Source organism: Battus philenor, unplaced genomic scaffold, assembly GCF_028537555.1.
Source record: "Battus philenor isolate CCGP_79_NKW_IND1 unplaced genomic scaffold, ilBatPhil1.0.hap1 SCAF_9, whole genome shotgun sequence".
NCBI lineage: Eukaryota > Metazoa > Arthropoda > Insecta > Lepidoptera > Papilionidae > Battus > Battus philenor.
Window position 1 is genome coordinate 3,962,838 of NW_027181759.1, and position 16,957 is coordinate 3,979,794.

The following is a 16,957-nucleotide window of genomic DNA, read 5'->3' on the forward strand; positions in this document are numbered from 1 at the left end:
TGCCTTAAGCTCACTACCGTATAAATCCTGGATAAACGGGCAAGTAAAAAATTCAAGAAATGGTTATTTTTTAAATATGTTCTAGACTTTTAATTCAGACTATTAATCTGTCGAAATCTTTGTCACGCAATAAATTTCATCATCAATCATATACCAAATATGAAATGATATCTAAAATATGAATGTTTGGAATAACGAATGCCTTTTAATAGATCTATCCTTATGGAGTCATGACGTAATCAAAATTATAATGCATTTTCAGACTGATTTGACTAACACCGATCCGTAATAAGTCACGTGACCCCGCCGACTCAATCCTACACTCCCAAATTCCGCCATATTTCGACATAGTCTAGATTTAAGTTTCAATAAAAACGTATTTTCATCTCTAGACATTATTAAGCGGGTTAAGGCTAGTCGAGAATCCTTAAAAAGATATGTAGGAACAGTTAATATTTAAATTTATGTTCATATATTTTTATTTAGTTAGACACTAATGCTCCGATTGCTTTAAAGAGTTGTTACGTTTGAATTTCATTATTTGTTTGAATTTTAACTATTTATGCACACTATTCAAGATGCATTTAAGTAACAATTGTATATCATGAAATATAGATAATCATTTTTCGATAAATTTTATTTTGTCCCCTGTACTTCATTTTATTTAATTGTATGTTTAACTATATTTTTTCATATTTTTATTACAAGTTTTCATATTAGTTTTTATTAAAACATAGTGCTTATGAGTAAATAAATGAGACATTATGACTGCAATTAACTTTAATAAGTGCTGTCATAATATATGTCCCTAATTCATAATTGTTAATATATGTATCTATGTATGTTAATGATTATCCCCACTACTGGTTCATTAATTTCGATAAAATAATTAAAAAAAAAATTAGTTACATATCGTTTAGTTTATGGCAAAGGATCAAATTGAAAATTTAAGTTATTTTTTTATAATGAGATTTTTTTATTTGGTCTGTCATTGATTTGTTTGTTTAATATTGGAGGTCGGCTTATAATAATTCATAGTTGTTAATATACTTATATATGTGTGTTAATGGTTATGCTCACTACTGGTAGATAGATTTACTTCAATAAATAAATGAAAATATATATTTTTTTTAATTACAAATGTCGAACATATATTGCAAAAGTTCAAATTGAAGCTTAGGTTAAGAATTATTTTTAATTTGGTCTGATATTGATTTGTTTCTTGAAATTAAAACTAATGAAATGTATCCAATCGTGTATAATAAAGAATGTTAAATAAATATTAAAGATATAGATAAATATCAAATAAATAAATAGTCGAGGTCAGCTAGTAGCGGATTATACGAAATATCAATCGCAAGTCGGATAGAGAGGATCTTCAATAAATTTGCGAAGCAAGTCGGGGGACAGCTACTTCTCAATAATAAAATGATTTGTTGAAAATGATTAGTTACTATTTACTAACCATTCTCTACTTTTACTACTCAAACGAATAGACTTCTAAATTAGGTTTTTAACTGCCCTTACGTTGTACCACTCACAAATTACGTCCACCTGTGAATCGTATGTGATTTTCATAATTCAACTAAACCTCAATCATAACACAAATTTATTTGAGATGATTAGTCAGAACAATACTTCTTTCTAGACGTTTATTTTCATTTTTGAAAGTTCCGCCCTTCCTGAAAAGCCAGCTTATCGAGACTCTCAGGTTGATATCGGTCTATGTAGTCAAAGTAGCCTAGAATCTTGTAACGGATGATAAAGGGCCTGGTCTTTTTACGGAGTTGATCGACAACAGACCTGTTGCTCCTCCTGGCAGTCCGCGGCATACGTATCCTCCGCTAGGAACACAATTCCTAGACGTCGATTTTTTTAAGTCCGCGGAATGGATTGTCTAGAATTTAGATGCGTAAAAGATGATAAAAAATGTCGGAGTTCCTACTGGTCTTATTTTTGTGGTGTTGGGGACTCCTCTATTCTATCATATTCTGATCAACTTACTAATAGTATTTTTTGCCATTTGAATTCATCTTTGAATCTTCTTGTCGCATCTTCTCTTATATCAAACACACACAAACACACACACACACACATATGTGTATATATATACACGCACACATATATATATATATATATACATACATATATATTATTATATCAATATTAAAATAATTAGTATTTAAATATTAACATTTTCACGTTTCCTTGCAGGATCTTCGCACGCTCCTGAAATTAAAGAACGTACAAGGTTTGGAAATATACGATGCCCATCGTACCCTCAACAAGACTAAGGTGCTGGAATTGGTGGAGTCAGCTCGAACAGCCATCAGCTCTACTGGAGGCGGTCCGCTCTTCTTGGCTCTACCCGCCCATCCAGAACTGCTCGCTAAATACTACGACCTGAGGGAGTTGATCAAGAAAATTGACATGGTGATTGTCCAGACTCATGCTTTGGGACTGGTGAAGAAGATGACTTATCACCCGAGTCGACTGAGCGGTTTGTGGGATATGATGAATACAGTAAGTGATTTAACAATTCAAATTTAAATTTCTTTTATAGATTAATGAAAAATCTCTCGTAATTTGTTGTCAATTAGCAGTTTTATAGCGATCTTAGATGGTTTATTACTATATTGTGGCATGATGATTGTATCGAAACTATTGAGCCTTTTTATCATATATAGAAGTTAGGTAAACTAAAATGAAAAATCGTCAAACTAATGTTATCATTCAGAATATATTCTAAATAACTTAAAAAGTTCTTAAACAACAAAACTAAGAAAAAGAAAATATTTAGCAATACCTCATTAGTAATGGTTTCGATTACGTGTGCAGAATGAATGAATGAAACACACATAATTTTCATTAATAAATTACAAATATTTTTTTTAATATAAATTCTAATGACTTTTTAAGTCTTTTATATATTGTATATGATACATTTAGGTGTATGGTACAGAATAAAATCATGTAGAAGTCCGTATAAAGATGCTAACGATGGTTCGATGTGTAGGTTTAGTAAAGAATGCATATAAAGCATTAAGTCTGCCATAAATAACAATCTAAATTACAATAACAAAGATTTTTCTTATCAACCGATTCGTTACCGCGGCAATGAAGTTAGGGATTTACGCTTGTAAATTTTTGACGATGTAACATCACTACTTCACACTTCACTTTACTTCACTTTATTGAAAAAAATCATGGAAGCACGGTTTGACTTACTTATATAGTATAAAACATGTAAGTTGCTTATACAATGCGTGGATATGGGTGTAAGAACTTTAACAGGGTGAATGTATAACTTATTGTAGCAGAAATATTTCAAACTTTTATACCTATTTCCAATCATATTTATATAAAGTGATCACTCTGTAACAATTGGAATGCATCAGGTTAGTAACTTCTGGTAGTACAAAGTCCGTAGAGTCAGATAGTAAACAATTATTAATTTTAATACGTCGTTTAATGGTAATATGAAATTTGACAACTATATAATAATTATTTTATTTATTATTTCTGAAATAATTGACTTTTGGATAGGATGTACAATACAATTAATGACATCAAGTGGATAACACATTTAAATCTTTACATTTATATTATCCTGTATATACTAAACGAATAAAGGATTGATTTGAAGTATTGGACAAATGCCAAGCTTAAATATTTGTTTGAACATCCATTTTTAACCACAAGCTTTGGAATTTACTCTACTTATGACGTCAAGATAATTTCATAAAAAACTGGTATAAAATACTGTAATACGTTACCTTGTATTTCCAACTGAATTAATATGAAATTATTAAAAAAATTGACATAGTTGCATTAATAAAACAAGAAATAAAATGATACAGATAATTTATTTAATTTGTTACACAAAGACAGATTAAATACAAGGTTATAAGACTGTATAAAATACAGAGCAGTTAAATAATACTTTTAAATTGAATTAACAATTTAAAATGTTATCGGAGGCTGCTATAAATTAAGAGCAACGGCAACGTGTATGGGTGTGGTGCGGTTTTGTTGACCGTAGCTATTGCATCAACTTCAGATTATATAATGTGGAACTTGATTAAAGACATGTGAATAAAAATTGACGACAGAAAATACTTATGCGTATTATATTTCTGTCAATCAATTACATATAGTATAATCGGTTATAAATGTAAAAGTTTTAAATGGGTTGAAAGTATTACTCCTTTGTTATTAAAAACTCTAAAGCTTTTTTAACCCTTCCACAAAAATCGCTACGATGGCCGGTCTTAAAGCTTTTTGTTATCATTTTTTTTCTACTAGAATGCGACAGGGAAGTTTCTTCTGACATTAAAAAGTCTACTGGGACTAAGACTAAATAATAATTAATTTTAATATGTATCCGAATTTATAAAACGCTTTTTACGCATTGTATTATTCGTTGTTTAACAACTAATGAGCAATTTATTCATCCTTCTAAAACTTTTAAAACTATAACATATCTCTCTCTCTTCTTGATAGTGGGGTCTGCCTTCTTCGTTTCCCGTTTCCACTTCGCTCTATCCAACGTTTCATTTTCGGAAACATTGTAGAACCGCATGTTTTCGACCACATCCATCCATCTAATTATCGGTCGCCCTTTGGGTCTGGGACGTGTGACAAACAAACACACATTATTCAATAACCCTGTAAATATTTGAAAAATTTCGTCATTATTTTTTAAAAGTGTGTAATATTAACTTTGAATTCAGTGTCACTAATATAATGCCGATGATTATAATACATTTAAAATACAACACAATCAGGAATAATATTATACATAAATGAAAGCGTAATAATCCTTTTTGGCCGCCGTTGTCATAATTAATAATATTTATCTATCTCAACAAATACTGTGTAACAATCTACGTATTTCCAGAATATAATTCTTCCATACAATTTTTAATAATCATGCAAATAATAACGTGATTTTACAATATGGTCACATCGACTTATGTATATATACGTACATATAACGAACCTTCTCTATGAAACTGACAATTTTGCATAAATAGTGTGTTTTTTTCAAAATAGTTAAAAAGGTTAGCTGATATGATGAATTAAGATGTTTGTATATACTAATTATTGATTAAATATTTAAAAATAAATAGCCTCCTAGACAAAAACATCAGGTCGTTTTTTATAGATCGCGCAAAATCAATAACTATGTAAAATGTGGTTGATACGATTTATTTATAAAATTACAACGCAGCAGTACTTAGCAGTTTCCTGCGTCGCTCGTGGGAAGTTAAGTGTTTTGCCGCCAATTACTTTATTTAATAAACGCGGCCTCCGTAGTTTTTATCTTCGATTTGATTTTATTAAAACTGGAACGATTATGTCTTAAAGTGTGTCCTTTAGATTATTTGCTTATAAAAGCTGGGAGCAATCTTGAAATATGATATTCAATATACACGCAAAGAATCATCTTCGTCGTTATTAACTTAGTTTGTTTATTTTTTTATATCAATAAAATGATGTTGCTATACTGGTAATATATTTAAGCACCAGCACACTTTTATTTTCATTAATTACGGCAGAAATCGAAAAACTAAATAACTTTATATGTTTTATACGCTCAACTCAACAATGTACCTATAGTTATTAGAATGTTTAGAATTTGACTGGACTAACATTGCTATACAAATGGCAGAGTCTGCGGATTCGAAGTGACAAGCAAAGAGAGTGCCTCTTTTAAAAAAGCGAAGCTCGAGGTCAGCCGTTGGAGACTCGGTTTGGGCAGCAACATACATCTGATTCATCATATTGGAAAGCCGCCAAGCTCAGCCTCCACGAGAAGAACTCGGCTTGGATTTGCTCATCAATAATACCAGCTTAGTATTAGGACACAAAGGTGCCCAAGAGAACAAACCTCAACTTAATCAGTTGTTAGTGCTTGGCTATCTTTACTACGACTTTTGAAAGTATCACACCTAGCCTAAACAACAATCATTAGCAGAACTAGAGGGCTCCCTAAGAAGCCTTGGCTCTTGCCGCTACTTACTATTACAGGATTGGGAAACCGTCGAATCTGTTTTAGTTTACTTCTACGGACTCGAAAGGGGACCTTGGCATAAGTTGGCTCAAAATAAGTTTAGCATTTCGAATCCGGGATATCCGAGGACTTGGTCGGTTGTCGTTGTCTGTCAAACATTACTATCGCTTAGGACAGTTAGAAGAAGTGGCGGAAAAAACTTTAATAACGCTTCCATTTAATTTGATTATTTATTCGACATATTAACGTCGTGAAAAAAAAATAGTGCTAGCTAAAAATTATAAAAAAAAAACTAGAAATGAATGTAAATAAATAAAATATGGTCAACACTGTGGTACCAAAAGTTATCTGTGATTCAAACTTTGATCTTAGAGCGAAGTTAAGAGAAGGAAGGCGACGAAAAACAGATGATATATAAACGATGGAAAGATTGATATTGTGAAAGACGAAAGGAGGTAAGAAATAAAAATATTAGTTGAAAACACTATTGACACGAATATATAACGTCCCTATCACACATATGGCAGGCAGTCCTCAAAAGCTGGGACTAAATATATATATAAAACGTTGTGAAAGGAACCAATAAATTATCAAAGGATCTCTTTAAAACTATCAATTATTATTTAATTTTATTGGTTGGTATTTAAATATGTAAATAGTTATTATCATATGATTATTAATCTAATAATGTTGGAACATGAGTGTTAACACGTTGACTGCCACGGCAATGTTCAGAAATCTGGTGTAAAATGACAATTTGATTTAATAACATTATATTATTGAAAACTGCATAAAATGTTTTTTTTTTCTTTAAAAACGTCTAAATCGATTATGAACATTTTTATAATTATATTATTCTTTCGTTTTTTTAGTAAATTTTCGTTTTTTACCGAAACAGAAAGCCAGCATTGATTTTTTGTTATTTTTCCAAAAGCCGTCTATCGATATTAGTACTTATATATTTCAAGTATAATCATAGCTGCATAAAAACATCATGTGAACACAGGACGAGATAACTCGTAGTTGGAGTCCTTGAAAAGAACGCAATCTACGTGTTATCCCGTAGTTGGCAGTCAAAGTGTTAAAAAAGGTTCAGTCAAGATACAATGTACGGATAGCTGGATAAAATGATCAGTTAAAATTATGACCTAAGGATGTGCTAATGTTTGTCTATACCATTTTTACAAAATATGAGATTGTACTCGCGGACTGTAAGCTAACGGCACTAATATCAACAAACACAATATACATGAGATCATAAGTCAAATCTCTATCACTAAGTTGCTACAGTTTATAAAATGTAAGGTGACGTAATGTGTAGTGCAGTGTTACCAGGGCAAATTGCATGTTAGCATAACCTACAAAAGGCGAATTAAAACAAGTCCTACTTTAAACGAGGCGTAATTCTCTAAAAGTATCTTCTAGTTCCATTGCGTCAAACGTTCAGTCTGTAGTGTAAGGTGAAGGCGAACTAGTTAACTCCGAGAAAAATTCGATATACTGTTGTAACACCTCAGATACAACCTTAACATGTGAACCATAAAGGTGATTTTAATTTTTCTTGCAAGCAATAGTTATTTGTGCACCTTATCACCAAATTAGTTCAACTAGGCCAAGTAACAGGTGCATCTGCTAATAGAAATTCATGAACACATTTTAGTCATATCGAGTAATAGACACAAAGGCCTAACTGAAATAAGAAAAATAAATGAGGGTAAACTCCAGCCTTACATCATACTTATAGTCTTCGTTTCAGTTCATAGACGCCCACTGCAAGGTCAACTACAAATAGGCTTACCCCAAAGATATCTATGGGGGATATATCATAAACGCCGGGCTTGGCAGGCGGTTTGGCGATCACAGAGTGATATTGTCGTATGCAGACGACGCTGCTGTCCATCATCAGGAAACTTGTTTGTGAGCAGTGGCAATTTTATTTAATAATGCATAAAGTGTGGATATATTACACTGTACTACGATTGTTAGTCTTAGTCCTCTACCGCTGGTTTACTATCGCTGACGTAACAAACTAAAATAAAAATAACTATTTTATAACTTGCTGTCCACCAAACTTAATAAACGCCTCCTCATCACCCTTGTGGGAAGAATTATGTAAAATACGTTCTTAGCTGATCTAGCCTCGGCGAAAGGAATATTTTTAACAAATTTTAAGTCTCTAATTCTAATGGTTACAGACATCTCGTGATGAGTTCATAGATGAAAATTTGTTACATGAAAATAAGATATCAATATATGCATAATTCGCTAAAATAAATTTTATTGACGATGTCATACTACTCCTTTCGATAAGTGTTTGTCATGTCACAGTAGTCTGTTGACGAAACAATGGCCCTACAACCCTAGTTATGCACCTATATAATCCGTTCTTATAATTAATGTATTAAGATGAGCCAACATCCATAGTTTAATTACTTTAAAGAAAATTGACTAATAAATTTAAACTCCAGTAGTAAATAAAATAAAAAGTAAAATCTTCAACACCTGCAACAAACTGTATAGTTCTATTTATTACATACCAAATCAAAATTTTAGTCACTATTGCTATAGTAAAGTATCTTGTTCTAATTAGATATAACATCTTATATTACAATAAATAATCTTTTAATACGCTATTAGAAACAAAAGCCATTTTTCTCTCTTCACATTGAAGTTTGATAAAAAAAGTCGTCATAAAATAATATTAAATTTGTTTATATATGTTTAATTAATAGTTTTTTATTTATTTTACTAAAAATAAGAATTTAATTGTAACAGATTGAAATTCTCTACAATATATAACTATTTATATCAATTCTATACAGTTGAAAAATTCGCTAACTTAATTTCATTTTTTGCTCCCTCTATGTTATTAATATATAGTTGTTTGGTGTGTATTGCGTAATTGCTTAGTGACTAATAAATAAAAAAAAAAACTATTGTATAACGTAACAAATGAACCAAAAATGTAATTAATTATTCAAGTTGCGGTCACTGTACAGTCAATGACAACCTGTTGCTCCAAATCATAATGTAGGCGTCAGCTTAAACATTTACGCAATAAGACCTATGTCAGCTGTCCAAAAATTTTAGCTAGTATATTATCTTTCAAAGTCGATCTTAACTATTGCATAAGTTTAAGTAATGTCCTTACGTAATTTTGAATATTGGAACTAGTAAAATATCTCTAGCTATTTTTTAATTAATCTAAGGGAAATGTTGTCACATATCCGACTTTGTGGTCGGATTGTTGGCAATATCGGTTTTTTTCGGCGGCTTTCACTGCTGCTGGAGTAGCATTTGCAAAATCCGTGGTAACGACCAGATAGAGCACAGAAGAAGCTTCCAATAGAGCTTAGGCCGCTATATACTACAGTTTCACCGGATTAAGACGTTTTAGATTGCTCCATGGAGCCGTTTTAAACTCGAAGACCCCTTCAAGAGGACCTCACCTTGGGCTGACGCTCGTCGTGTATTCGTCGCCTTTGAGTCGGCATACATGTGCATATATGTGCATTTCGACTCAAAGGCGCCCGAGGAAACAGAACAACGACTTGGTCGCGGATTTCACCGACTCAAATCCCTACAATGTTTCTATATGTAGGGTCGCAAGGAACGTTTTCATATATATGCAGTCTTGCTTGCTGAAGTAGTCAGACGCTCTCACTTCTTCTCTGCCTTCTTGTTCTCCTTTGAAGTGGTATGGTTGAATCTCATTATGGGTAACAAGGCCAGAGTGCTGATACACCTACCGTGAACCAGTTTGGATTTCCTAAGCGACCACAAGCCGGTAAACGCGTCTTGGTTAGGCCTCACATTAGGTGGACCAATTCCAGACCAAAGTCTATTGGCTGACATTATGATGATGGTGAATAACAGATGTCACTGTATCCAACGGATTTCGGTAAAAAACATCTACCTCTTGTGATTAAATATGGATTGGCTAGCGGTTGTTTCGGAATGTATTCTTGGAGTTCTTACCCAAACAATATTTCTTTTAAATATTAATTTATAACAAACTCATATTTTTTCAGGACTCGGTGGTGGATTTAGTGACCGGTCTAGGCGTTCCGACTTCCAAAATAGTTATCAGTTTGCCAGCAACAGCACGCCAGTTCACGCTGGTCAATGAAACCCTCAGTACTCCTGGCAGCCCGACTCTAGACGAGGAGCCAAAAGAAATTGACCAGGCAGAACTTTGCAGGCAGTTGCAAAAAGGCAGATGGACTCTAGAAAGAGATCAAGATCTATCGGCTCCATATGCTTTTAAGTAAGTTTCGTTTATTTTATTACTAATATGTATCACGAATAATACTGGTAAACTTAGAGAAGGCAACAGAATAAATCATATTGATAGACAATAACATTCAACAAGCATACAATCTTTTGGTCTTAATTTTATGCTTCAGTAGCTGCTCAACATATGTATATATATAAATATATATATGTATATACATATATATATGTATGCATATATATGTATATAAATAAATAAAAATAAATGACAGGCGATAATCGCATATGCGTTACTTGTATTATATTCACATATTATTAATAATTTCTCATTGATAATGTAATCAGTCTATTATTTTTATACGAAATATTATTTTAATTATAAATAACTATTTAAAAAAGATGAATAAAATCATTAATCTTCTTTTTAACTTCTTTGTAACACTGTAAGAATGAAATGAAAAAAATAGAAATTGCGCATTTAACAGTTCGCTGTGATATTCTTTGATACAACGTGTATCGTAAATCTAAGAAGTAACAAGCATGCTTTACTCTTTTTGAGAATTATTGATTTTTTTAAATAGTTTAATTTTATAAAAATTGTGTAATTTATATCTCTTTTCATTACTCTTAAGATATTTTGAGTGTTTCATTAATCAATAATAAATAATCTGAACATAAAATTATATATTTAAAGACGATACGATTTCGCTAAAATTATTAACTTTTAAATATTCAGCGTTAATTAATTAGTATGGATCTATAACATGTTGACGAAATAAAACAAATTACATTTGATTTCATTTCGCATGATGAAAGGATTCAAATTTATAGGTATAATAATTTATTACTATAAAATAATCTTTCAATAAATCTTTACATTTGACGTCTATTCCGCGTCTAATCAACGGATTTAATATGAATTTTGAAGCATTTTTTTTCTCCCACATCAGTTTAAATAAGTTATGTTTATTTCTACGAGTATTTCGTGGCGAATTACAACTAAGGTTTATTTAACTGTCTTTTTAAATTTGGGTACTGTAGATGCAAGTAGATATTTTAAAATGAAACTCTTTTGATTCTATGCGTTGTTTCTTCTGTATCATTATCATTTTAGCCACAGGCGGTCCACTGCTGGATGTAGTCTCGCCATAGATTCCTAACAGGACCCATTGGCAGGAAGGAAGCGGCCTGCATCCAACGTCCTCCAGGCTTGTTTCTTGTCCTCTTAGTTTAAACTTAACAAGTTCGTCTAGACAGGTGTTCTACTCTACGATAGCTGTTCCGTAGTCTTCGTTCCAGAACCTTCTGCAAGCTAGTACAATTTTGGTTGTCAGTCTCTCATTTCCTGTAATACTTAATCAACTTACTTATAATTAACTAGAATATAGGCCAAACAACTTAGGGTAGATCAAAATGCCATTAAAAATATACGAATAAGTTTCATGAGACAGACTTTCACTAAAGGATTATTGATAACATTCATTGAATATTATATTGATTAATAATTAAAAATAAAAACCAAAAAAGTATTTTCAACCAATTGTCGTATAAGAAATTTGACTTTTTGAATACAAATTGCTGATCTTCAATGCGCCTTAACCTTTGAGTGAAGCAATTAAACATTGGCATAATTAATGACGAACCCATCCATTTAGGGAATAGACGGAATGTTGCACATCGTTCAATTTAGGACATTTTATGTGGACGACATTTTAGTAATGTCTATCCAAATTATATTATCACACCTTGAAATACCAGGCAGTTAATTAAAACATTCTTATGAACACGTAGTAATGTAAGACTATAATGTTTAGGTATCTCTATACCTATATATATGTATCTCTATAACCATATAAGTTGAGAGAAGTACTGTTTGTGAAGTAACCCGCAGAACTAATCAATACGGAACGGTATAACAGAATTTTTATATTTATCAAAGTTACATGTCTATATGTATATAATCAAAATATATCGTCCGTCAATATATAATAACAATAAAATTACTTCGGCGTCGGTCAGACCTCATAGGTTAACAAGTAGACGATAACATATAAATGATCAAGTGGCAGTTACAAAATGTAAGGTGGTTGGCTGATGTAGTGGGGAGATACTAGTAGTAATTTATTTAATATTATAAATATGTGCAAACAATTTTGAGTTTCTCCGGGAGACGACCTCGTAAAGTATAGTTATTATGCCAAGTCACAGATGTAGGTGTTCAAATAAGCGTTCAAAGATTAAGTAGGTGTAGACGAACCCTTAATGCAGCTAGAGTCTCTATGACTAGGATTTACACATACACTTTCTACATAAATTATGTTTTTGTACTTCTAGTACACTGTATTCTACAGATTTAGCTTTGAATACAGTACTAGTCACTAGCACAAATTATTCACAAATAAACATGAGATTTGTTTTGGACTGGAATTGACTTCGTAGATAAATAATTACTTGGTTTATTTTTGTAAACTGTGCCTTTATTATTTGAATAGTGTATTTATTTAGATTCATGGCTTCTAGAACGTTAGCTCAATTATTTAAAAACTCATAAAATTGCTCTAATGTCGGAATATCGTCTTTGTCGTGGCGCGATTCCTCCCATTTCATTAAAGTGCGGCTATCTAACTTTGTTGTTAACGTAAAAATTATAAGTGCGTTCCACTGATCAGTAGATTGACCTAAGCTGTTTAAAGTACGAAGATTTTTTGTGACATGGTCTACTAAAAACCTAAGGGAACTATCACTTTCGCGCGAGATATATTAAATGTCAAAGATGGATTTTAAATGATGGTTACTAAGCAATCTTGTAGTATTGTAACGCTTACATAATAGCGTCCAAGCACCTTCATAGTTTTCGGAAGAAACTTCTAAAATTGAAACAATACGAGCTGCATCGCTCTTTAAATATGAGAGTAAATAATGAAATTTTTGTATTACAGACATGCTATTATTGTCATCAATTAAGTTTCAGTGCCAAACACCCAGTCGAGGACTCGGTGTTTGGCACTAGCCGCAACATCCATATTTGTTCAAAATTACTTATCGGCAGCGTACAGGCGATAGTTCGTTGTAAATACAACTAGCACCATCTATTGAATAATAAAGGAACTTAATTATTCGTTGATACAATTCAAGTTAAAATGTTGTATGAAAAAACATAGTAAATTGGTTTCATTTATACAGGAACACTACGTGGATCTCCTTTGAAGACTCATCCTCGGTGGATGTGAAAGGTAAATATGCACGTGTGAGAGGTCTTGCTGGATTGGCTCTGTACAAAGCGGACAAGGACGTTGACTCTCCCTGTGGACCCACGCTGAGAACCAGCCTTACCAAGGTGCTTAACCAGCAGAGCAGAGCGCCAAGAGCAGCTGTGCTAAGGTACGTTCTCGCTATTTAATTTATATTGCAATCCACTTTGGATCATTTGTGTCACACTCTTGTGTAGGTCATAGGAATGTCGGAAATCCATTTTGACGGAAACTGTAATTAAATTGAGTTTTTTTTATTTTTCAACTTAAAGTAATTGGCTGAAATGGTTTCGCGCCCTGGTCTAATAAGCGTCCCAAAAAACTGTGTTCAGTTTTTTTGTGATCGCTTTTTTAAATGTCTTAAATACAATCATTGTCATCATCAAGTCGGGTTATAAACGCCCAATGTGGAACATAGGCCTTCCCCAAAATTCACCACGATGACCGATCCTGAACAATGTCGTAAACATTTCTAATAGGGAGCCTACCCACGCCGCGTGGTCGTCACGCTCATAGTCAGCACACGGGATCCTTTCGGCCTCAACGAGCGATCACTGCCACTTTTGAAGAGCAATTCTTCGCTACGTCGATGACTTTAGTTATTCTATTTTCTTTACAGTAATTATAGGAATTCAAAATTTTGTACAAACTTATGGTTCTACTTTTTTACCAAGTAATTGTTTTAAATCTATTTCAATTTTTGCCAAATTTTTATGTCGTTCCCTCTGCTTTCTTTGGGGTAGGGACGTTACAATACGGATGTAAATAATTTTTCATTATATATTACTCTTTCTTCTTTCTTTCCACGAATTTCTTTCTTTATTTTTCTTACATCCTTCACAAAATCTTTCATTATTTACTTTCTGATCTTCTTACACACGTCGCCTTTCTTTCCTCGCCTACATTCCTAATTATATTGGTACTTATTTCGCAGCATAGGTTTTCTTTATTTACCATTTTTGTTTACAATTTTTGCTAATACTTTTTATTTATTCATTGACACGGATAATTGAACTTACTCTTTGTTTTTTTTTGGTTATCAGGTCTCTCGAGAACGAGATCCTAGCTGCTTCAGGCCAAGGTCGACCATTAGACGCCCTCCAAGTGTCTCCATACCGTATCACACAGGTCGTTGACTCCGATGGCGTAATCCACTCCATACGAGAGGTAATATCCATTTAAAAAATAAAAATTAACGATATTGGACAATCATGACATAAATACCACTCTTGTTGAAAATTTAATGTAGACAGAATGTCTAAAATACAAATACGTACCCCAGTCCAAAATACAAATACGTACCCTATTTAGTCAACGAATGCTGTATTAACAAAAGTTTTTTATTAGATTAAAAATATGTAACATATATTTTTATATATACAAAGCATTTACGAGAATCACTTAGTGTATCGCAATATAACAAAGTTATTATATTTTGAAATCAAATGAGTCAAAACACCCTTTTCCAACAAGTTGTTAATATTCGCGCAATTAACGCAGCTGTTGCTGAAAACATCTTAAAACACTAATGTATTAACTTCACAAGTAATTTGCGTTTTTACAAAGAATCAGTAAATCATTTCGTATTATAATTTATAGGATATAAAGAAAAGCTTCTTAATATATGTATATATTTATATATATGTAACCTATAGAATATATACGCATATAGATGGGAGTACAGACAGCATTTCTTGATATTAAACTTTGTGTTACAGGACACAAGAACTGAATTTTCGTGCTCACGTCAAGGCTACTTCGTTCACCCTAGATCCTGCGCCAGATTTTACCGCTGCGTGAAATTTGACCAGTATTCACCAGATTACACCGTAAGAAATTTATTGTTTTCTTTTAACGATTTCATTATGACATTTCGTTCATATAGCAAAATATTCATGTTTCCACAAATAACTTACATCTTTCTCTCGTGATATAAGGGTGATATTTATTAAGTGTTATAAGCTTTGTCTTCCTACCGATGAACATACTCGTATATCTCCGTCGAAATTGGGTTATGATCCATCACAAAGATATTTGTAATGTTAAGTCCTTAGGACTTATTTTCTTCATTATACTGTCGGTGTTGTTTTATATTAATAATTTATCGAATAGCTAAAAATCGGATCCGCTTAAGATCAATATCCGATATTTCTCTACACTCATCTCAAACACTGGGAATGTATGTCATTTATAAGTTTTGTTAGAAAATAGTAGAGCAGTCAAATTGAACCGGCAAGCCTAGCAAACTGCAACATTAACAAGGTCATCGGCAAGAACACAATGCAGACTGCTTTCTACTGAACCGATTGTAAATCTATGGGGGAGGCTTACGTCCAGCATTGGACGTCTTGCGGTGGAAATGATAAAGATAATTAAAATAATTTTAGATTTCATTGTTTGTTTATTGCTTTATCCTCGTAACATTTAAAAATTTAATAATTATTTTAGGTCTTCGAATTTGACTGTCCTACGGGTCTGGCGTTCGATTCTCGGTACGAGGTCTGCGTGTGGCCGGGGAGCCTGCCTCATTCCCAGGCATGTCCTGGTTCATCAGAGATCGCGCCTGTGCCTAGGACACGGTTCATCTGTCCCGAAGTTGAAGGTATCACTCAAGCAAAATTATGACTAGTTAAATGTTTATATTCTTTGACTTCGATAATCTCGTAATGAATTATCAGTAAGAGCGACAATGAGATTATTTACGTTTTTTTTCTGATTTTTAAAATTTAAGAACAGTATAAAAATATTTTTAATCAACAGGTTATTACGCGGACCCCGAAAACTGCCGTTGGTTCTTCGCCTGTCTAGACCACGGGAAGGCGCCGTTGACTGCGTACGAGTTCCGCTGTCCGTTCGGCTTAGGTTTCGATGCAGCGAGATTGAAATGTGACTGGCCGTGGCTCGTGCCGGGCTGCGGTAACATCGCCCGGTACGAGGCCGAAGCCTACGGATTCTCCGGCGCCATATTGACAGGTGAATTTACAAAGTACATATTATTCGTCATCTTAATTTCAGCCGTATGACGTCCTTAACTCGACATAGGACTCCTAGAGATTTCTAATAGAAGCAGCCAGCTTTTAGCACCTTCCGACGACCGGGCATCCATGGTCGTCGGAACCCTTGAATACGGCCGCTGAACGAGATTCGAGTACCGTCAGAAGTTTCCCCCCGGAGTCATTCTATTGTGCGTGCGCCTAAACGATATAAGAGCTTAATGGCTTCTTAATTCAGTGTAATACAGGGTGATAGGTTATAGATGTAAAGGCTTTAAAGGGTTGAATGTATAACTTATTTGCTGTCAATTAATGTAGTACACCCTAACCAAAAATCTATTTTTAAAATTTAAATTACTATAAATAAAAATTAATAACTCTTCACTATCTGTCTCTGCAGACTACATTGCCAAAAGTTACTTTCCAGTTGCATTTCTGTAAAAAAAATTAATTAATGTAACATA

At 32.9% G+C, this 16,957-nt stretch overlaps 1 protein-coding gene across 1 annotated transcript in view; it reads left to right on the forward strand.

Annotated features, from left to right (window-relative positions):
- Window positions 1-16,957, forward strand: part of LOC137932502 (mucin-2-like) — a 56,820-nt gene that overhangs the window by 34,278 nt on the left and 5,585 nt on the right. Inside the window, exons 2-8 of the mRNA XM_068776145.1 lie at window positions 2,215-2,523; window positions 10,048-10,283; window positions 13,433-13,630; window positions 14,544-14,667; window positions 15,219-15,329; window positions 15,949-16,102; window positions 16,261-16,473. Coding sequence (XP_068632246.1) covers window positions 2,215-2,523; window positions 10,048-10,283; window positions 13,433-13,630; window positions 14,544-14,667; window positions 15,219-15,329; window positions 15,949-16,102; window positions 16,261-16,473 — 1,345 coding nt within the window. The remainder of the gene's footprint in view (window positions 1-2,214; window positions 2,524-10,047; window positions 10,284-13,432; window positions 13,631-14,543; window positions 14,668-15,218; window positions 15,330-15,948; window positions 16,103-16,260; window positions 16,474-16,957) is intronic.